The sequence below is a fragment of the Octopus bimaculoides genome, chromosome 11, assembly GCF_046866305.1.
Source record: "Octopus bimaculoides isolate indiv1 chromosome 11, ASM4686630v1, whole genome shotgun sequence".
Taxonomy (NCBI): Eukaryota; Metazoa; Mollusca; class Cephalopoda; order Octopoda; family Octopodidae; genus Octopus; species Octopus bimaculoides.
The window spans coordinates 74711393-74736392 of NC_142938.1; the positions used below are offsets into that span (position 1 = coordinate 74711393).

Genomic DNA, 25000 nt, shown 5'->3' on the forward strand with positions numbered 1-25000 from the left:
CAGGGTTGGCCAAAAGTCACCCGACAGTAAATCAAAATTCCATAAATACTCATTGCAATTCTGAATGTTTAATAATGTCTAATAATTGAATGCTGTGAGTTAAAATCACAATTCTTTTTCAACATTTGTCTATTTATTAGCGAAGTCTCATATAGAATAATTTTTTGTTTTAATCTTGGTGCTAAATGGGTTTTTTTTAATCTACTGTCAGGTGACTTTTGGCCAACCCTGTATATATTTGTATATATGTATATGTATATATGTATGTGTGTGTGTATGTATGCATGTATGTACATATATGTCTGTATGTGTATATGCATACATATATATATGTGTGTGTGTGTGTGTGTGCAGGGCTCCAACAATTTTTGGCACTACAACCACCTTTTTCATCGACCACAACTGCTTAACCTCCCAAGCTAACCTGTCATATCTATCGACTTTTCTTTCTTCTTTATCGCATCATTATTATTATTAATTTCTCTTTACAGAAGAGATAGGGTCTGCAAAGGTCATTGCATTGAATTTCCTCGCTAGTTTAATTTATTAAACCAAAAACTAAAAGATAAATAAATAGATAATGAAAACACGATGCTAACAAACTGAAACCATGACTTGTTTCCTGCTTCTCGGTGAAAACTATTTCACATTATTTACAACCCTAAATACCCTTGAGAAAAGCATACTTTCTGAAAAAATTATTTCCTTCTTTTAAAATATAAGTACTTGAACAAAGAAGAGAAATTCTCGTTATGGCAACAATTACATTCTGGGGAGGAATTTCAACCATGTTTCGTGGTCTGCTACCACAACAGCTCCTTTATAGGATCCAGTTAGCTCAAGACATCATCAGGAGGAACCACGTCCGGTTTCGGCCCCTACTCCTCTACCGTTTTGACGTGGCGGGGCCCCTCCTTTCGGAGGTGTCTTCAGCTCTGGTGTTGGGTGGATAATATTTTCCTCTGTGTGTACATGTGAGCGTGTGCGCCTGTTTCATTTTCTCATTTCTCAACTGCTACTTGATTTATCGACCCCAAAAGGATGAAAGGCAAAGTGGACCTCAGCAGAATTTGAACTCAGAACATAGCGACAAACAAAATACTGCTAAGCATTTCGTCCTGTGTGCTAACGATTCTGCCGGCTCACCATCTTGATGATGATAATAATGATTTTGTATTATTATTATTATTATTATTATTATTATTATTATTATTATTATTATTATTATTGCTACTCTTGATGTTGTTATAATTATTTAAGTTGAAAATGTAATTCTCTGAACTGTCTGCATTCATAATTCATTCTATTTATCTAGACAGGCCCCAGGGTGTAGACATCGGTGAAGAAGCCAAATAAATGAGCCAATGCAATCTAATTATTTAGCCCTGACCACACAAATCGTTTGCTTTATGTTGATCATCCACGCGTACAAACACATATAATACCTGCATGTGTGTGTGTGTGTGTGTGTGTGTGTGTGTGTGTGTGTGTGTAATTCTGTGTATGTGTTTTGTGTTATATAAAAGCATACTATATGTATATTTGCATGTATGTATAGTACATGTATACGTATATATACTGTATACATATGCACACACACACACAAACTTATAGATGCTAGCATGGTTGTGTTGTTAAGAGGTTTCCTTCAAAACTTTGGGGGTTCGATTCCACTGCACAACTATACACATTACTGAGATCCAGTAGTCCCTATAAATGTTTTCATCTGATTCGATATATGCAAACATGTTATCTCCTAGTATAATAGGGAAGGAAGGGGTGAAGAAGAAAATCAGTGTTTCAACTCCGTGTGAATATGTCTGTGTGTATCAACTGAAATACTCATCGTCATCACAGACGTAGAGCCAGTTTACAATTCGTGGATTTGCTTGGCTCTGGCTAAAATGAAGTCAAGATTTATTTCAACATCTTTCATCTAAAAAAAAAACGCCAAAAGAAACCAAAGTAATGAAGTAATGAAACAAAATTGTTCTAAGTCACGTATTTATTGTCAATACATGACTTGTATACACATTATATACGATTAAATGGCATTTATACGTGTGAAAAACTGTTCATTCTAAGCCCAAAGCAAAATAAAGCCAATGAAACAAAACATTTACGTCAATCATTTGTTGACCAATACATGACATGTACAGATTAAAAACACCTCATATCATGGCATTATATATATATATATATATATATATATATATATTCAGTATTTTTTAATATTAATGACTGAGACAAATATTCCAGGTGTTACCACAGAGACACTCTGTCACAATCTTGTTATTTCATGGAGCAATACACCAAGAGATGATCTTTCCTTTTTGAGGTGGGTTACCAAAAGCATTATTTTCTTTTTTCTCATGACTTTTTGTTCAGAATTCATTTAGTATTTAAAAGGGTTGAAGCCTGTAACGTAGGTGTATTTTAAAAACAAATGTCCTCTCGTGTTTGGGTGTTTCCAGTATTCACTGGCATTCACTTCCACTTCCTTAAAAGAGGTTGAAAACATCTTATCAAACTCAAATTAACACTTGCATGCTCACTTACACACATATGTACTTAAATACGAATATACATACATATATATTGTTATATGGACTGTTAGATATGTAATTCGTCTGACGTTCCGTGTGTCATGTGGTTCGTCTGAGTTCATTGTTTCATTGTTGTTGTCTTGTGGGACTATCGTAGTAAAATGTCATTGATATATATATGGCGGACATGACTTTTGTTTATTCATAACGAACATTGGGCGAGTGCGTTCTTTGTATGTAATTGAACAATAAATGTAATAATTAAATTGTATAACTCGTTATGTTATCTCTGCGAGTCAGTCCGAGGGAAACATAACAGAGTTTATTGGCGTCGCCGATAGGATACATGCTTACTTTACCGTAAAATTATTCATCGTAATAACAATGGCTGAAAAACAGACAGTAGAACTTATTAAATTGTTTAGGGAACAAATGGACAAGCAAATGCAACAACATCAGAGAGATATGGACGCTCTGTTAAAACTGTTTGGTGCTCGACAAGTTGAAGGCGATTCTAGTGGCTATTTTTCAGCTGCTTCAACAACAGTGTCGATTCCACCATTTACTGCATTTGATTCAGCGACAGAACTATGGCCTGATTACTGGTCAAGATTCCGTACGTTTGTGGCTGCTAATGCTGTACCTGAAAAACGCATGGCACAAGTGTTCCTGACCAATCAGACTGCTACTGTTTACAAACAACTTGCTAATCTGGCTACCCAACAAAATCCGCCTAAAGATATCAACAACTTGATAATGGACGAAATCGTTGACTTCATGAAGGAACAGTTCGACCCTAAACTTTTCATTGTGAGAGAGCGTTTCAAGTTTTGGAGTGATATGCAGCGGAAGCCAGGCGAAACTCTCCAGGAGCTGGCAGCACGTATACGCCAGGATGCAGCTACCTGTGATTTTCCAGCGATCACCAACCCACAGGATGAAGCTCTGAGACAGAGATTCATATGTTCGGTTAACAATGAAGCGGTTCTGAAGGCGCTTTTTAAGATAAAAGACTCAGAACTAGATTTTGCCCGTGCTGTCCAGGTTGCCATTGAGACTGAAGACGCAGCAAAGGTTGCAAAAGAAACTGTATACGGTTCCAAAACCAAGCAGGTGTACAAGGTCCAGCAGAACAGGAATAAGAGTCCTCAAAAGAAACATCAGCAGTCTTATTCCACAAACCAGGAGAAATGCTACCGATGTGGAAAGGCCCACAAAGCAACAGACTGTCCTTTCAGGGAAACCAAATGTCATTTTTGTGATAAAAAGGGTCATTTGCAAGCGGTGTGTAGGAAAAAACAACATCAGCAACGCAATGGTCATTCACAAACTCCCGTGAAAAGAATCACAAAAGCTGAGCTAGTCAAGGCGATCCTAGGTGAAGTTTCCCGAGACACTCATAGTTTAATTGTGCCAGTAACAATCCAGAACAGACTGTTCACAATGGAATTGGACACTGCTACTACAGGCAATTTTGTTTCCTTGTCAGTCTGGAAACAACTTGGAAGACCAAAGCTGCAAGATGTCAAGCATCGCTATGAATCTGCCAGCAAGCACAACCTGCCTGTTCTAGGAAATTTCATGGGCCAAACCAAGGATCCAACAACTGGTAAGCAGGATCTTATACCTTACATAGTCACCAAGATCTCTGATCTTAATTTGCTGGGTCGGAATGCTATCCAGACTCTGGGAATTTCCGTAGACACTGCTCTAGGTTTGAAAAGCATAGACAGCCAAGCTAAGAGGGAAGGTGCAGAAGGGATGTATCCAAAGACCTCAAGCGAGCCCTATGTTTCCCTGCAGCAAGATTGTCACAACATGTGTGATGAATTTCCAGATCTTTTCAAGCAAGAATTGGGATGTCTCAAGAACTTTGAACTGGAAGTGAAGTTCAAATCGGACGCAACACCAGTCTTTCACAAGGCACGTCCGGTCCCATTTGCTCTTCGTGATGACCTGGCCAAAGGTTACGAAGAAGGCATCGCCAAGGGAATCTGGAAGCCTGTTCAATTCAATGAATACGGAACGCCAGTGGTACCGATTCGTAAAGCACACGCTTCAAGCAACCTGAAGCCCAAACTACGGATTTGTGGTGACTACTCTGTGGGAATTAATGACCAACTTGCTGATCACCGTCATCCAATGCCACTCCCTGCTGAACTGATGCAGAAACTCGGAGGTGGATTCGGATATACAAAGATAGACCTTGCTGATGCCTATAATCAGATCAAACTGGCTCCAGAAAGTCAACGCAGACTCGCACTCAGCACTCACCGTGGAGTACTCCTGCAACAACGACTCCCTTTCGGAATCAAGTCAGCACCTGGTTACTTTCAGGAGATCATGGAAAACCTGACCCATGATCTACCTGGAGTGGCCGTCTTCCAGGATGACATGCTCGTCAGTGGGAAAGATGCAAACAGTCACTTAAACAACCTAAAGTGTCTGCTCACACATCTAAGCGACAATGGACTCAGATGTCGCCGTGAAAAGTGCCAGTTTGCACTACCCAGTGTAGAATACCTTGGACACATTTTGTCGACTGAAGGGATCACTAAGGGATCCAAAGTCGAAGCAGTCTTAAAGATGCCACGTCCAACGAACGAATCAAGCTTGAAATCTTTCCTAGGTTCAGTTCAGTTTTATGGAAAGTTTATCCCAAACCTAGCCAGTATAGCAGAGCCACTCTATTACCTTACGAAAAAGTCAACTATTTGGAAGTGAGGAGATGAGGAACAGTCAGTTTTTGATCACTTGAAAAATGTACTTTCATCAAGTCAAGTTCTGATACACTTCGATCCAAACAAAACTTTGGGACTGGCTTGTGACGCATCAAACGTTGGTATTGGAGCAGTCCTGTTTCACCGCTATCCTGATGGAAGCGAGCGCCCAATATCCAATATGTCCAAGACTCTCACTTCTGCACAGCGTAACTACAGTCAAATTCAAAAGGAAGCCCTAGCTATCATATTTGGCTTGCAGAAGTTTTACCAATATTTGTACGGTCGTAAATTCGTACTCGTGACTGACCACAAGCCACTGACATCACTATTCAGTCCGAGGAAAGGGACGCCACTTCTCGCTGCTAACAGACTAGCACAATGGGCCCTGTGGCTGAACCAGTTTGACTACACCATTGAATATCGGAAATCAGCAGATCATGGCAATGCTGATGCCCTCAGTCGCTTGCCATTCGGTGATGATAACGACTTTGACAGAAAGGAAAATGGTGAAGACATAGACATGGTGTGTGCCATCAAAGCTCTTAGTATTCAAGTCCAACCTGTGGATGCTAACGTCCTCCGTCAAGAGTCAGGGAAAGATCCAGTGATATCTACAGTGATGCGCTACGTCCGTGAAGGCTGGCCACCAAAGAACATGGAGATCAATGACGAAGTCAACAAGTTCCGTAAGTTATCAAACTCACTTAGTATCTGTCATGGATGCCTTATACATGGATCTAGAGTTGTGATTCCACATAGCTTGCAGCCAAAGATCCTCAATCTTCTGCATCTCGGACACTTTGGCATGGAACGCATGAAACAGCTAGCAAGAACTGCTGTATATTGGCCTGGTATCGGTGCTGCTATAGAGATAGCCAGTCGACGATGTGATTCATGTAACGAACATCAAAGGCAGCCATCTAAGCCTCCAGTTCACCCATGGATGTTACCAGAAAAGCCGTGGAGCCGCTTACATCTGGACCATGCAATAAATTTTATGGGTAGAGATTGGCTGGTGATCACAGATGCTTATTCCAAGTACCCATGCATTCATCCCACTTCCTCCACGTCCTCCAAAGCCACTTTGAATCTGCTTGAGGAAGACTTTGCGCACTTCGGATTTCCTCACACACTGGTCACTGATAATGCACCAACTTTTACGTCTGAGGAGTTCCAGAGCTGGTGCAAAGAACGCGGGATCACACACCTGACAGGTGCACCTTACCACCCAGCTACCAATGGAGCAGCGGAACGTTTGGTGCAGACCTTCAAACAAGCTCTGAGGAAGTCTTCTCTTCCGCCGACACGAGCACTTCAAGAATTCTTGATGCAGTACCGGAGAACACCGACATCCTGTGGATTCTCTCCAAGTGAACTTTTGAATCACCGGCAGATACGAACAAGGATTGATTCTCTGCTGCCATCGCCAGTACACATTGCTCAAGGCAAACAGTCTAAGGAAGCACATAAGTCTCAGGTGACTCCAAGCTCGGCTGATGTCGCTAAAGTTACCAGGCAGTACAAGGCCGGAGATCCTGTGTATGCACTATACTATGGACCTCGCCGAGACAAAGATCCCCGATGGGTACCAGCAATCATTAAGAAGTCATTGGGTACTCGCTGCTTTAACGTGAAGGTCATACCTCATGGCCCGATGTGGAGACGACACTGGGAACAGCTGCGACCACGGTACACAACTGAGGAAGACAATGAACCTGGTGATGCAGAAAACACTGTATTTGAATTTGCAACAGATCACCCGATGGAGATCTCGGAAACTGTGCCACTAACACAAAGACAAACCAGACCCAAGACCATGTTACCCGTTCCAGAGTATGGACCAGACAACCCAAGACGGTCCAAGAGAACCCGTAAAACCCAAGAGAGACTTTGCTGTTGATACTTCTTGTGTAGCATCAATTTCAGTGGGGAGGTGTTATATGGACTGTTAGATATGTAATTCGTCTGACGTTCCGTGTGTCATGTGGTTCGTCTGAGTTCATTGTTTCATTGTTGTTGTCTTGTGGGACTATCGTAGTAAAATGTCATTGATATATATATGGCGGACATGACTTTTGTTTATTCATAACGAACATTGGGTGAGTGCGTTCTTTGTATGTAATTGAACAATAAATGTAATAATTAAATTGTATAACTCGTTATGTTATCTCTGCGAGTCAGTCCGAGGGAAACATAACATATATACATACACGCGCGCCCACTCGTAAATTCATTATACAGGCATACATCCACCAATATTATTTACATACATATATTCAAACACGCACGCACATACACATATATGTATGCATATATGTATGTATGTGTGTGTGTGTGTGTGTATATATATATATACCAGACTTGGTACCAAACACAAACAAAACTTGATGCAAGGAAACTGGCACTTCATCTCATAAGTACCGACTGCCATTATTTCAATGTCTAAGATACACCTAATTAATATAGAAATAGATTCGGTGAAATTGAAAAGTTGAGACAGATTTAATGTAATAGATAAATACTGAACGAAAGAGTGAGAGAAAGAGACTACATGTATGTGTGCGCGAGTGTGTGTGGTGTGTACGTGTAGATATATGTGAGAGAGTATGATATAGAGAAATTGAATGTAATAAATAACTAGATAGATCGAGAGAGAGAGAGAGAGTGTGAGGGAGTTGAACAAATTCTGTCTTGACCCATGCAAGTATGGAGAAGTAGACGTGAAATGATGATGGTGTTCTTTTACTTGTTTCGGTCATTTGACTGTGGCCATGCTGGAGCGTCGCCTTTTAGTCGAACAAATCGACCTCAGGACTTACCCTTTGTAAACCTAGTACTTATTCTATCGGTCTGATTTGCCAAACCGCTAGTGTTACGGGGACGTAAACACACCAGCATCGATTGTCAAGCGATGGTGTAAGGACAAATACACACACACGCACGCACACATATATATACGACGGGCTACTTTCAGTTTCTGTCTACCAAGTCCGCACACAAGACTTTGGTCGGCCCAAGGCTATAGCAGAACATACTTGCTCAAGGTATCACGCAGTGGGATTGAACTCGGAACCATGTGTTTGGGAAGCAAGCTTCTTACCATACAACCACTCCAATAAAATATCATATGGTGTTACTATATCGTATATATATATATATATATATATATATATCGTTTTGGGATTTGGTTTGCAAGATTCTTTACGTGAGTTCGTGTGTTGAAGCATATTCTGTTGTGTCTGGGGAGAGTCATTTTCTTTTGGTGCCTTATACTATTGAAAAGGTTGCAAGACGCAACGAAAATTTTAGAAAAATAAAAAAAGAAATAAGTGGAAATTTTACCGGTGAGTGTTAAATTATAAGGCACCAAAAGAGAATGACTCTCCCCAGACACAACAGTATATATATATATATATATATATATATATATATATATATATATGTATATATATATATATATAAATTCTCCCATATATATGTGTGTGTGTGTACACATATATACATGCACATACCTTTTTAAAAAAGAAAGATATATTGGAGACTGATACACAAAAAAGATACCTGGTCGTAGTTGGAAGGCTTTTGTCAGAGGTCTGTTCTGTCAAATCTGAACTGGGTTTAAACAACTATATATGTAACCGGTTAACGAAGAATTCACTATATCGATGATTCTCAACCCTTCCACTGCTATTTAATCATTTCACTTGATTTATTTCACCATTTACTTTCCAGGCTCTACAAAGAAAAAAAAAAGCACTAAATAAATATAAAAGCCCACATCACTGCCCAGACGCTATCTTTAGGATAGCATGTTAGTGTTAGTCTTAAATTAAATAAAAAATTCCCGCTGTGTTGATGGCTTCTTTTAACATATATATAACACCCCCCCCCCCCATATATATATAAGGGAGATTGCTTTTTGATTGTTTTCCATTTCTTCCTTATCTTTATCAGTTTCTTTTCATCCTTATCTTAGAGTTATTTACAATTTTGTTTCCTTTTAGTTTTGACTTAAAATATAATAATGCAGTCAAGAACTTTATGATACAATTTTTGTTGAGAATAAGATATTTTTGATATCTACTTTTAGCATGTTTTTGTTCTTTGTTTTTTGTTTATTGCTACATCAAAAACTTATTTTTGACTTATGCTTCGCATGTAATTTGAATCACCATCCTATCTTATCGTTTTTGCTCTCTCGACTATTCATATCAAATAGATGATGCATGGATAGCAATCACTTACGTATTAGTTTTGTCAGCTGTCATTCGTACATATAATGAGTTTCTCTTATGTCATAATGATACGACTCTAGTATTTTAGTTATCAAATCAGTTAGCCATTTCGTGCCTCCATCACCTCTTGTCTCAAATTTCAAACTGTAATTTATTTCTTAAACCTTCATGTGTATGTTTATAAAACATCCTAAAATAGAAATCAGCTGGCGTTAGAAAACTAGAAGAGAAGATAACTTTGTTTTGTAATCCGCTCCACAACTTCATAATAAAATGTCTATCAATCTTGTTACGCGCTTTATTGATCTCACTCGATAGATGTCATGCTCTTTTGATCAGAAATAGAAATGGAAGAATCGTCTTGCATTATTATTAATGTTATCCAAATAATATGTTACCATTATTGAGGAATCTCTTGTAGACGAATGAGACATAAACACTTTGCAATCTTATCTCCGTTATGTTTGTCCTCTGGAGAATTGCTCTTCTGTAATTTGGATGAGATGTATGTTTATGTGTATGTGCACACGTATGTATGTGTATGTGTGTATATATATATCATCATCATCATCATCGTCATCGTTTAACGTCCGCTTTCCATGCTAGCATGGGTTGGACGATTTGACTGAGGACTGGTGAAACCAGATGGCTACACCAGGCTCCAATCTGATTTGGCAGAGTTTCTACAGCTGGATGCCCTTCCTAACGCCAACCACTCAGAGAGTGTAGTGGGTGCTTTTATGTGCCACCGGTCCGAAGGCCAGTCATGGGGTACTGGCAACGGCCACGCTCGAAATGGTGTATTTTACGTGCCATATATATATATATATATATGTATATATATATATATATATATATATATTCTTTTATTCTTTTACTTATTTCAGTTATTTGACTGCAGCCATGCTGGACCACCACTTTAAGGGGGTTTAGTCAAGAAATCACCACCAGAGCTTATTCTTTGTCAGCCTAGTACTTATTCTGTTTTGCCAAACCGCTAGGTTAAAGGGACATAAACACACCAACATCAGTTGTCAAGTGATGGCGGAGGGGACAAACAGACATACACACACACACACACACACACACATAACTAATATATATATATGTATATATATATATATATATATATATATATATATATATATATATATATATATATATATGCCACAGGCTTCTTTCCGTTTCTTTCTACTCTACCAAATCCACTCACAAAGCTTCGGTCACCTCAACGCTATAGTAAAAGACACTTGCCCATCGTTACATGTGGTTGGAAGGCAAGCTTCTTACCACACAGCCACACCTATACACACACCATCATCATCATCATCATCATCATCAGTAATCTGCTAATGAAACCATAACATCATTCATTTTCTTCCTCCAATTGTCTTTGTCCCTCATCAAGACTTTGATTTCAGAACAAGAAACTTATTCCAGTATCCGCTCTGAGCATTTTTGGAAAGATCTTTAGTCCTGCTGCTCTGTGCCACCTATTTCCTGACGGTGACCAAAATAAAAGCTTAGAAGCCAGTTGGTCCCCATCTCTGTGGTAATGGCCAGTAAAGCATAATCTTCTTTGCTAGATGGTGTCTGAGTGTCATGGCAGACCTTTGTGTAACTCTGTGTTGGTTAGATGATCTCTCAAACTGATGTTAAAATTTTTTCCCCAGTAGCTTAGTAATATATAATCCATGTACTTTTGAAAGAAGCCTGTTGTGTGTGTGTGTATATATATATATATATATATATATATATATATATATAAAACACTAAGGCTGTGTCACAATCAAATGACCGAAACTAGTAAAAGAATAGAAAGACAAATAGATCTGAGGAAACTAACAGAGAAAGACATACATTGAGAGAGAGAGAGAAAGAGAGAGAGAGAAAGAGAGAAAGAGAGAGAGGGCGGGAACAATTTCCTTTTTTACAGGAAATGAATGGTATGTTGCATATTGTTCTCTACATTTTTATAAATAGGAAACAATTTGAAACAATACTGCCATTATTTAACCACACAGACACGTAATAGGCATGCAGCACAGAGTGGCAATAAATATGCTTTAAACATACACACACACAAGGTCTCCATTGTGAGCATGACTTCTTTTTACACCTGACTGTATTGAAAGAAAAATGGATTATTGTTGGAAAACAAAGGATCTCATCTGTCTGTTGGTCTGTCTCCCAATATAAGCATCCTCTTCACTTATTAGCTGACTTACGGCTCTGACCATATTTACAGAAATTGGATGTGTGGTAAGAAACTTGTTTCCCAACCATATTGTTCCGGGTTCAGTCCCACTGTGTTTTCTATGCTGGTATGGATTGAATAATTTCACAGTGTCCAGTAAGCCGTAGGGCTATGTCAAACTCCAATGTCAGCTTTCATATAATTTCTATAAATGGATGTCCTTCCTAACGTAAACCACTTTACAATGTACACTGGGTGTTATCTAAGGGTGGATGCGAGTAGCTGGAAAAAAGATAGAGATGGTAATGATGAGATGCTGGAACATCTCAAGAGACAAGGTGGATATAAGAGAGAATACAGACAGTACGTGTGTGTGTGTGTGTATGTATGTATGTGTGTGCTATGGGTTTCCATACAATTTCCTTCTACCAAATTCTCTCACAAGGCATTGGTTGGCCCAGTGCTAAAATAAAATAACCCCAAATTGTTTTAGACTAAGGTTAGTTTTAGGGACTGTCTCTAAGGTTTTAGAGTAGAGCAGAGCAGGACAATAGCTCAGGTTTTAGAATTAAGCTGAAAGCTAAGTTTTAGAGTGAAAAGTTAAGTTTTCAGACAGTTTAAAGATGATCTAAAAGCCAAGATTTAAAATCATATTGAAAGCTAAGTCAACAAATTTGTCTTATTTATTTAGTAAATTCATTATTTCCAATTCAAATTAAATCACTAATGATATATAAAATATTCATTTGATTCCTCAGTAGAATTGTTTTGAAGAGGAATTAATGGCTTCTGGTATTCTTTTATTTCTGAAGTAGCTTTAACTTGAAAAACTGCTGAATGTTCCTCCATTATTCACAGAATGTGTTTATCTTTGCAGATGTACCAAAGACGACCATTTATATTCTCCTAGATGGCATCATTTGAAAATATGTTGCTGAGACCTATAAAGAAGTTCCTGGTAAGTTCAAATTGGTTTTCCTTCCATTCACTGCTGATGTTGCTGTTGTTGTTGTTGTTGTAGTGCTATTGTTTTTATCCATTATTCATTATTTTTATTGTCCATTGTTTTTGTTGTTATTGCTGCTGGTTTGTTTATTTTCTTATTCCTTTGTTCATTATTGTCATTGTTGTTTTTCTTGTTATGCATTCATCATCATCGTCGTCATCATCGTTTAACGTCCGCTTGATGATACTATTCAGTACAATATCTTATAATATATATGTATATAGGCGCAGGAGTGGCTGTGTGGTAAGAGGCTTGCTTCCCAACCACATGGTTCTGGGTTCAGTCCTACTGAGTGGCACCTTGGGCAAGTGTCGTCTGCTATTGCCATATTTATATATACATATATATATATATTTATATATGGGAGAATATACATATATAGACACACACACACACACACACACACACACACACATATTTATATATGTGTGTGTAGCGTCTCCTTACTACCACCGTCGCCTTACTGGCCCATGTGCCGGTGGCGCGTTAGAAAATCATTCAAGCGAGGTCATTGCCAATGCCGCTGGACTGGCTCCTGTGCATGTGGCACATAAAAAGCACCCACTACACTCTTAGAGTGGTTGGCGTTAGGAAGGACACCCAGCTGTAGAAACTCTGCCAGATCAGATTGGAGCCTGGTGCAGCCATCTGGTTAGCCAGTCCTCAGTCAAATCGTCCAACCTATGCTAGCATGGAAGGCGGACGTTAAAGGATGATGATGATGATGATGATGATGATGATGATGTGTATATATATAAATATGTATGTATAGATAAATATAAGGTAAGGTTGTGTATCTTGTTTCCACGAGTACACACACACATATACTTCATAGATGTAAACCACGTAGAGATATAGAATATCTACTTGCTGTAAGTTAGTGTACTTAGTTCCCATTAACATAATTAATCTTACCTGCAAATGTTTATTTTTTGTTATAAGAGATAGAATTATAGGAAAATAAATATATGTCAGTTTTGCCCCAAAATATTAATAATGGTTTCTTGTGAGTGGGGCATGATGCCAATTCTTTTTTTTTTTTTCATAATTTTTATTTTATTTTTATTTTGATCCTTAAGACTCATGTTTGCATGGGTCAGACCAAGTATATCTGAGGCAGATTTTTCTACGACTGAGTGTCTTTCCAGTCACCAACCCTCATTAACATAATATTTCCCCATGACCAGTCATGTCCTTGCGGAATATTAGAAATGAATGGTACTGCAGGCATGGTTGTGTGACGTAATTGTGTGGCTATGAACCTTGTTTCCCAACAAGCGGTACTGTGCAGTACCTTTGGGTACCGTGCAGTACCTTTGGGTACCGTGCAGTACCTTTGGGTACCGTGCAGTACCTTTGGGTACCGTGCAGTACCTTTGGGTACCGAATGGTACTTTGGGAAAGTGTCTTCTATTTATGGTCCCAGGTCGACGAAAGCCTTCTGAATGGACTGGCTAGATAAATACATTGTAAACCAACATCATCTTCATCATACAACTGATGGCATTTCCAATTTTCCTTAAAACTATGTCTGGCCATGGGTAAATATTTCATGTTACCAAGTTGGCAATGATAGGGTAAATTTTGAGATTATTCAGTACAAGAGAGCAGGAAACTAGGCTGCTTCTGTGAAGAACATAGGTGCAAGTGTAGCTGTATGGTAGAAAGTTTACTTCCTAACCACATGGTTCTGGGTTCAGTCCCGCTGCATGGCACATTGGGCAAGTGTCTTCTATAGCCCTGAGCCAGCCAATGTCTTCTGAGTGGTAAGCAAGCTACTTACCACACGGTCACTCCTGCACCTATATATATATATATCTGTGTGTATTTATATGTATGTATACGCACACACACAATTACACACATGTAATATTAGCTGTTAACAAATAGACATAAGTCATATATTTTATTGCTGATGAAGTTACAGTTTATTTTCTGGTTATTAATTTTGTTTCATGGATAATACACTTGCATAATTGTATGTATAAACATGTGTATGCATGGCTTTGTGTCCATGCACATGTATACGTTTGCGTGTGTGTGTGTGTGTGTGTATATATATATATTATCATTATTATTATTATTATTATCATCATTATTTAAAGTCTGCCTTCCATGCTAGCACGGGTGGGACATATATCTACACATATACATATATATGTGTGGTGTGTGTGTTTGTTTATATGTGTGTGCGTTTGTGTTTCTATATATCTATCTGTAATGGATATATGTATGAGTAATATACTGATTTCATATTTTGGCACAAGGCCAGCAATTTCGGGGGACGGAGTAAGTCGATTACATCAGCCCCAGTGCTCAGCTGGTACTTATTTTTTCTCAAATCTAAAAAGATGAAAGCCAAAGTCACCCTCAGCAGAATCTGAACTCGGAACATAAAGGCAGGTAAAATACTATTAAGTATTTTGCCCACCATGCTAATGATTCCTGCCAGCTCACCATTTTATGTATGACTGATATATTGACATATGGTTTGCGTGAGTATATGTGGATACATGCATATATGTATAACATGTTTGGATGTATGTGTGCATGTGTATGTGTGTGTGTATATATATATAAATAGAAAGAGAGATTTAATCCCCCAAAAAATGGAGAAAAAACAATGCAAGGAGGTGGTACATGGAAGGTATTAAGCAGAGGCTCAGGGAAGGAAAGAAAGGTTGTTTTACGTTTCGAGCAAAGCTCTTCTTCAGAAACAGGAGACGGAGGAAAGTCCAAGAGTAAAGGAAGATGGAGGGAAAAAAATCGCCAACAATCCACATGTAGTTACATTTTGGAATGTATATATACGTATATGATGGCTGTCCACTCGTGACCGAGGAAAGCCATTACTGACCTGTAGGAACATTTTGTGCTCAGGACTACCTTATACTTTACACTTGTGGCTCTGTTGGTGACTAACGAGCCCTGCTCTTGATAAACATACACAACTGCAAACATTACAGACCAAGCTTTCCCCATTCATTACACTAGCAGTGAGTTTTCGAGCAGCTCGCTTAACTTCTTCATAAAGAATACATGTTCTTTCAAAGGTATCAACTCGCTCCTTTACCTGTTTTATCCATCCATCCATTTTTATGTTTACGAGAACTTGACAGGCCTCTTCAGCCAGCTAGTCATGCTACTTCAGGCTGATGACGGGCAAAAACTCAGAAACATGTCCCTGAATGCAGGCTAGGCTGAGTGGAGGTGCTTGTCTCCCCCTCGCAAACATAAGGACACAGGAAATGTGTCAAGGCCGACAGGAAGCAATCCAGCTTCCTAGGGCTAAATAGCAGTAGTATATTCCCTTATTGGGACTGTCACCTTAAGTTGACAGTATACAACTACTTTATATATATATATATATATATATATATATATATATATATATATGTATTTATACAGACATATATACATATATATATGTGTATACACGCACACACACACATATATATGGCATATCTGGGTTCCTACACGTGTTTATGTATATGCAATCTCTATGGGTGTGTGCCGGTGTTTGAAAGCATCAGTAAATTTTTGTCTTAAAAGTGTTAAAACTGCTACCACCAGTTATATATACAAAATTCAATGTAGCAGAAATTAATTTAAAAAGAAAAAAGAAATTTTTTTAAAGAAAATATAAGACATTTCATGTAAAAATAATTTTTAAAATCAAGAGCGCTTGATAGCCCTCTGTGGAATTTTTCTGATAATTTCAAAAATGCAGCCAAGGAAATTACTCGTTGAGTACCATAATTAATATAGAATTAGATATATGAGGAAGTTAGCAGAATATGAATTACCCTTCGTTTTTCAAAGCACTTGTTTATTTTTCTCATTTATTATTATTATTATTATTGTTGTTGTTGTTGTTGTTGTTGTTGTTGTTGTTGTTGTTGTTGTTGTTGTTGTTGTTGTTGTTGTTGTTGTTGTTGTTGTTGTTGTTGTTGTTGTTGTTGTTGTTGTTGTTGTTGTTGTTGTTGTTGTTGTTGTTGTTGTTGTTGCTGCTGCTGCTGTTGTTGTTGTTGTTGTTGTTGTTGTTGTTGTTGTTGTTAATGCAAGAGAAAACCTCATTTATTACTTCAGTTTGGATTGTTCCATAGGGGAAAGAAAAATCCAATCCATCTGTATTTATTAGTCCCTTGTGAATAAGACTGAACCAATTTTTGGAAACTTTCCTTCTTGTTTTGGTAGCGTTGTCATTGAATACAGAGACTGAAGGTCTTTGACTGTTGTGGTATCTTATGATTTTGTTAGAAACTGTAAGATAAGAAACAGGTTGGGCTCTTGGTAGTGTTCATGGGTTTCATGTTTGATACTATTGCGTGGCACCTTGGGCAAGTGTCTTCTACCACAGCCTTGTATTGACTAAAGCCTTGTGAGTGGATTTTGTAGACAGAAACTGAAAGAAGCCTATCATGTGTGTGTGTGGGTGTGTGTATGTAAAGTGAACTAGCAGAATTGTTAGCAGTATTTCTCTAAGCTTTATGTTCTGGGTTCAAATTCTGCCAAAGCCAACTTTGCCTTTTGTCTTTTACGAGTCAATAAAACAAGTGTCAGTTGAGCACTGGCCCTGCCCCCGCTCCCACTAAAATTACTAGCTTTGTGCTAACATTTAAAATAGTTTCTGTCAGCTCTTTACATTCCGAGTTCAAATACCGTCGGGTTCAACTTTGCCCTTCATCCTTTTGGGTTTGTTAAAATAAGCACAAGTCAAGTACTGGCATCGGTGTAATCTATTAACCGTCTCGTCATAAAATTGCTGGCTTTGTGCCAAAATTTTAAGCAATTTCTCAGTAAATTTGTTGAAAGTTGGATGAGAGTGGCAAGCACAGACTGAGTGGATGGGCCTAAGCTATGCTTGTGCTTGTAGATTGAAGGGAATGCACTTGCCATAATGGTCAGGGAAGCCGTGGTTTTGAGGGGTCTCCATGAGTAGCACTCAGAAGTTTCCCTCTCTTCAGGAATTATTTACTGTTACTGTTATTCTTCAGTTTACATTTTCTCTCTTGTAATTCCACATTGCATTGTTCTGTGGACAATCAATCTATTTGTAAACCCTTAATGGATAATAAAGAAATCATCATCATAATCATTAAGGGGGTTAGCTGGCAGAATTGTTAGCCCGCTGGGCAAAATGCTTAGCAGCTTTTTATCCATCTTTACATTCTGAGTTCAAATTCCGCAATGGTCGACTTTGCTTTTCATCCTTTCAGGGTCGATAAAATGAGTACCAGTTGAGTACTGGGGGGTCAGTGTAATCAGCTTACACCTTACCTTGAAATTGCTGGCCTTGTGCCAAAATTTGAAAGCGTTTTTATTATTATTAAGGCAGCAAGCTGTCAGAAATGTTAGCAAGACGGACAAAATGCTGAGCAGTGTTTCACCTGTCTATGTTCTGAGTTCATGCTTTGCTAAGGTCAGCTTTGTCTTCCATCATTTTGGAGGGGTCAATGTAATCAGCTAACCCCTTCTCCCTAAAATTGATGGCCTTGAAACAAATGTGAAAAGGTAGCAAGCTGGCGGAACCATTAGCATGCCAGGCAAAACGCTTAATAGCATTTCGTCCATCTTTACCATGAGTTCAAATTCTGCCGAGGTCAGCTTTGTCTTTCATCTTTTCAGGATCAATAAAATAAATACCAATTGATTACTGGGGGCTGCTGTTATCAACTTGCCCCCTCCCCACAAATTGCTGGCCTTGTGCCAAAATTTGAAATCGTTGTTGTTGTTGTTGTTGTTATATAAATGAGAAAGAGACAGAGGCTTGTAAAATTGTATTTACTGTGGTTTGCTAAGGGCATTTATCATTATACCACCAGCAGATGATAATGGTAACAACAGGAACCAGAAGGAAATACATAGCGATTGATGTTGTGCTAATCTATTTTATGGACTTTGGTATCTCTGAAAAAAGTTACTGGATATAACTTTTTGAGTTCATCCTTTGTCCTCCCCTGCCATTCCTGCTACCAAATCATCATCTGAATCATTTCTTCTTGCTCCTAAGATACTTAGTAGTCACTCACTTATCTGTTGTTTAATATCTGTACCTTAATCAATATAGCAATTTTCTGAACCAATCAGAGTGCAGGATTGTCCTCACATTTATTCTGCTATGGCAGTTTCGTTTAGGAGGAGAGGAGGTTGTGTTTCTTTTTTTCTTTCTTTCGTTCTTTCTTTCTTCCCAATCTGATATGTCTTAGATTTCCTGTTATCTCTGAATGTTTTAGCATCTACCTCAGGCAGAAACTTATTCCCATATTCTCACAAGATTAAGATCATTTAGCTTTTCTTTTCTTTCTTTTTTTTTTTTCTTTATTTCTAACACTTTATTATTTTCTTGTTATTTATATTTTAACCGTTTATTTTTGTCTGATGAGATAAAATTAGAGCTGAATATATTTTAGATTCATGTCTATCTACATATATATATATATATATATATATATATATATATATATATATATATATATATATATATATAAATATAATATATATATATATAAATATAACATATATATATATATATATATATATATATAAATATAACATATATATATATATATATATAAATATAACATATATATATATATATATATATAAATATAACATATATATATATGTTATATAAATATAACATATATATATATATATATATATAAATATAACATATATATATATATATATATATAAATATAACATATATATATATATATATATATAAATATAACATATATATATATATATATATATAAATATAACATATATATATATATATATATATAAATATAACATATATATATATATATATAAATATAACATATATATATATATATATATAAATATAACATATATATATATATATAAATATAACATATATATATATATATAAATATAACATATATATTTATATATATATATAAATATAACATATATATATATATATAAATATAACATATATATATATATATAAATATAACATATATATTTATATATATACATAAATATAACATATATATATTTATATATATATATATATATATATATATAGAGAGAGAGAGAGAGAGAGAGAGAGAGAGAGAGAGATGCATATATATATATATATATGTATGTATTTGTGTTTTTTGTCTTTACTTATAATTGGTTTATCTGTGTATGACTGTTTTAGCTGATTTTCTTTACCCGCACCTCTTTTTTATCTTTCTAGTTCTTCCAGCGTGATGGGATGATATCAACACGAATAAATTACCAAAACCTGTTTTTGGGTCTCCTCTCGATATCTCTGGTGATATTACTCAGCTTCACTGTTCGTATGCAACCAAACCATGTGATATTTTCGTCAAGTAGGAATATCAATGAAGTAAGCCGCATGAGACAAGAACCTTCGGAGTACACTGGATTTTTGGTTGAAACAGATAACTGTCGAATTCCCAACCTCGACCCTTTCGAGCCTTCAGTTAGATTTTACATAAAGCTGAATGGAGTCTTGCGGTGTCCAGACAAACCAGTTTTGACCTACCAGGAAGATAATTTCATTAGAATTAACAGAACAGCTATACAGTATTACAACCTAAGAGATTTCAAAAAATGCAAGTATCAAGCAATTGTCCGACCAAAAGATAAATCAGACTTTAAGTTTGAATATGTACAAACCGGAATATGGTTCAGTAGTGATACAAGGAGCAAGCATGAGTTTGTCCGAGTCATGTGCTACAGCGAAAGTGGTGGGCTGATGTACAGCAATTTCCACTCTTTTATCATCCGAGACCAAAACTTAGTGAAACGAAGAACCAAATATTTTCATAAGTACCAAAAGCGAAATCCTAACATTAAAGAAAAATTTAATGTCTTAATGATTGGAGTGGATTCAGTCTCTAGACTTAATTTCATTCGACAAATGAAGAATACACGTAAGTATATATTAGAGAGGCTCGGAGCTTATGAATTGGCTGGTTACAATAAAGTAGCTGATAATACATTTGTGAACGTTGTCCCATTGACTGCTGGTCTATATGTCAAAGAACTCCCTTGGACTGAGAAACTCTCTCATAAGCCTTTTGATAATTACTCCTTTATCTGGAGGAATTTCTCTGACAATGGTTACATGACACTCTATGCAGAAGATGCTCCAACAATCTCCATTTTCAATTACTTAAAAGCTGGATTTCATAAACCTCCATGTGATCATTACAATCGGCCAATTTTCCTGGCCTTGCAGCGAAGTAAAAATCTCTGGACCAATAAACATTGTGTTTTAGATCGTTTGGAGACTGACTTTGTTTTACGCTATGTTTATGATTTTGCTAAGACATATCGGGATAAGCCTCACTTTGGTTTTGCATTTATAACCGGTCTCACACATGCAGATATTAACGATGTCGGCTATGCTGATGAGCCTTATTTCCAGTTCTTCAAAACAATGTTTGACGAAGGACATCTCAACAACACAGTAGTCTTCTTCTACAGTGATCATGGATCAAGGTTCGGCAAGTTTCGTACGACGTATCTTGGTAAACTGGAAGAACGACTGCCCTTTATGTTTCTGATATTTCCACCTTGGTTCCGTAAGCGTTACCCTAACCTGGACAGAGTTTTAAGAACCAATGCAAATCGCCTGACCACACCTTTTGATATCTATGAAACACTTGTAGATATTTTATATTTTGATGGCCAGGTAAGAAATTTGTTAGATTATCTTGAATATTAACACACCTGACTCAGATATTGATACCATTTCCATAACCATTTGTGTGTATGTGTGTGAGCTTTTGAGTGAATGTGCAAAAGATGTATGTGTGCATGCATGTGTACAAGAATATATGTAAATATCTGTGTATGAATGTGTGAAGCATTTTATGTTAAAAGAATTGTTCATTAACTGATTTGTTCATGATGGGAAGCGTTCATAAACTGTGTATATACAAATCCACTGTGTTTATACAAATCCAGATTCAAAAACTTCTTGTCTAACACCTCTTTGTAATTATTCAATTTTTCTTAAAGGATTTTAAGTTAATATTTACAAGATTTTAATATTTTTTTCTTCATCCTATTCTTCTAAATGAATACTTTTGAGTCAGCTGATGCACGGGAATTAGCAGAAATAGTGAAGCATCAGACTAGATATTTTACCGTTTTTAGTTTTTCTTGAATGTTAAACTCAGTGATTTAGAAGAGCCAAGAATTCCTTTACTATCATTTAGCTGTGGCATCATAATCTATGAATTGAAATTTGCTTTGGTTGGGCACAAGGATTCGCTACATCAGCTGAACAAAGAGAATGTTTCCTTTTAGTTGTGCATCTGTGCACATGTGCATGTTCCTGTTGCACAATCACTGCACAAAGGAAATTTAACCAAGCACAATGACTTCAAATATTTTGTTTGAAATAAAATTTGTGATTCTTAGACTCATGATGCTAAATAGCCGAATTTAGCACAATGTTAATGGTACAACACTTCAAAAGGCTACAAATAGGCTGAAAATTTATGATCTATGAAATTCCTTCTGAATTGGTATGAGCCAAAAGGGCAACCCTTGCATGGTTGCTCAATAACCTGCCAGAAATAGCAGTCATATTTTCCTTCAATCTTACCCTACTATCTTAAAAGAGATCACATCTAATACTATGTTGAATAATGTAGTATTATTGTTACCCTGTTCCAAAAATGCATCCTCTCACCTCAAATATAACAGGACAGGTTGGTCATGGGCAGAATGCTTTTTCTCATTGACCTGCTCAGTCAAGGCCAACATGAAGTAAAACAACAACAACAATAAACCACATATCTTAGGTCCTTTATTCACTTAAGAATATAATGTGTAGATACAGATTTCGTTGTGGGATAAGAAAGTTGCTTCTCAACCACATGATAAGAAGTTTGCATACATAAATACATACATACATATACATATATATATATATGTGTGTGTGTGTGTGTGTGTGTGTGTCTATATATATACACATAAATGCATACATATATACATAGATATACATATATATACACATACGTACATACATATATATATATATACCTTTTATTTTTTACTCTGCCTTTCTTTTAATCTTCATCTCTAATCTTCATAATTTTTTTTTAATTCTCAAATATATATAAATATGTATATGTATATATATGGATGTATGTATGTATGTATGTATACACAGTCTTAGACAGAATTTGAACTATCAGCCCTAATTTCTTAACCAAGAGTAATAATGCTCTTATCCAGGTCACTCGTGGAACCGCAATGGCCCAGTGGTTAGGGCAGTGGACTCGCAGTCATAGGATCGCGGTTTCAATTCCCAGACCAGGCGTTGTGAGTGTTTATTGAGCGAAAACACCTAAAGCTCCATGAGGCTCCAGCAGGGGATGGTGGTGAACCCTGCTGTACTCTTTCACCACAACTTTCTCTCACTCTTACTTCCTGTTTCTGTTGTGCCTGTAATTCAAAGGGTCAGCCTTGTCACACTGTCACGCTGAATATCCCCGAGAACTACATTAAGGGTACACGTGTCTGTGGAGTGCTCAGCCACTTGCACGTTAATTTCATGAGCAGGCTGTTCCGTTGATCAGATCAACTGGAACCCGCGACGTCTTAAGCGACGGAGTGCCAACAACAACAACCAGGTCACTCACTCACATCTTTAAACTTGTCTTTGGTTTTTAAAAATTCAAAATTGTTTTTTTTTTTCTAATTTTATTACCTGTATCCTTATTACATTTTGTATTTCTCCAGGTACGACAGGCTTCAGTGAAACAGAGAGGCATCAGCATATTCCGAGAGGTGCCTAAATCCCGTTCTTGTACAGATGCAAGCATCGCACCCCACTGGTGCACGTGCCTTCAACAGGTGTCTGTCAATGTAACTGACGAAGTGGTCCGAAAGATAGCACAGAGTCTCGTGGACAAGATTAACGGGTTAACGCTTCCTTTCAGAGACAGGTGTGCCTTGTTACAAGTCCAAGCCATTTCTGATGCTAACAAACAACTGCCGACTGATAAAATCTTGCGATTCCAGAAGAGTTTGAATGACGTGCTTAATCAGAAAGTATGTGGATTTTCATGTTAACTCGAGATATTTGTGTGTTTTTGGTAGTGGGAGTTGATGGCAGGGGGTGGGTATTAAGTTTGGTTGATTTTTTTCCTTGGCTTTTTTTTTTTTTTTTTTTTTTTTTTTTTTTTGCTTTGTGAAATTTTCATATGTTGGAGGCAATGCTAGTATATATATAAATTTGTGAGGAGTGTGTGTATGTGTGTGCACGCACCTGGACATATACTTCACACCTCCACTGCCACATACACACACATTATCATCATCATCATCATCATTTAATGTCCATTGTCCAATGCTGGCATTGGTTTACATGGTTTGACCAGAGCTGGCAAGCTGTGGAGCACCACCAGACTCCAGCCAGATTTGATATGGTTTCGATGGCTGGATGCCCTTCCTAATGCCAAATATATATATGCATACATGTAATAGTAGTCGTAGTAGTAGTAGTAGCTGTTATTCCCTGTTTCATTTGGAAATGGAATAAATATCACATGTCATTGTCATTTCTTTTTCCATGCTTTCATCTGTTGGATGATTTTTGATTTCTATGGGTGGATACCCTTCCTGAAACCAACCAATTCACAGTTTGTATTGAGTGCTTTTTTTTTTATTTTTCTCATGCAAGACAAGCCCACTTGACTGAGTCAAAGTGTATTTCAAAATGGGGTGGTTGTTTTACTCCAGGTGCTAGTAAGCTAGGCTATAGAGAAGATACATGGCTACGCTGTATTATATAAGGGTGGATAGGAGTAGCTGGATACAAGATAAAGATGGAGGGGGCAAGGTTTTCAGAACATACTCTGAAGGTACAAAAGGCTGAGTATAAGAGAAAATACAGACGGTGGATCTTGGGAGAGGTAGAAGGTTGGTGATTTCATAAGAATGTGGAAGAATTTTGTCAGTCCAGGGCTAAAGCAGAAGACACTTGCCCAAAGTGCCACACAATGGTATTGAACCCAACACCATTTTGTTTGGAAGAAAGATTCTTAACCACACAACCATGCCCATACCTATCTTATTAATCTGAAATATATCTTTTATATTCAATGTTTTTTTCTTTCTTTCCTCTGTCACTTTTCAGGTCTACTATGGTAACCGAGTGAGTGCAATTGTTGACTACCAATTGATGGTGAAAACCAGCCCAGGTGAAGGTCTATTTGAAGTGACAGCTCGATTCAATGAACAGGAAGATACATTTACATTAATGAACGAAATCAGTCGAGTAAGCAGCT

At 37.2% G+C, this 25000-nt stretch overlaps 1 protein-coding gene across 5 annotated transcripts in view; it reads left to right on the forward strand.

Moving 5' to 3' along the window:
• The window catches only part of LOC106875097 (uncharacterized), a 112138-nt gene that overhangs the window by 83614 nt on the left and 3524 nt on the right, over positions 1-25000 (forward strand). For 3 of the 5 annotated variants that reach the window (XM_089360353.1, XM_089360349.1, XM_089360352.1), the window contains exons 2-5: positions 12579-12659; positions 19921-21387; positions 23451-23762; positions 24850-25000. The exon at positions 24850-25000 is cut by the window's right edge and continues 3524 nt beyond it. In XM_089360353.1, coding sequence (XP_089216479.1) covers positions 12612-12659; positions 19921-21387; positions 23451-23762; positions 24850-25000 — 1978 coding nt within the window. In that variant the 5' untranslated portion in view covers positions 12579-12611. Of the gene's footprint in view, positions 1-2245; positions 2339-11513; positions 11767-12578; positions 12660-19920; positions 21388-23450; positions 23763-24849 lie in introns of those variants that run through there. The other 2 variants (XM_089360350.1, XM_089360351.1) reach the window with 2 other exon arrangements.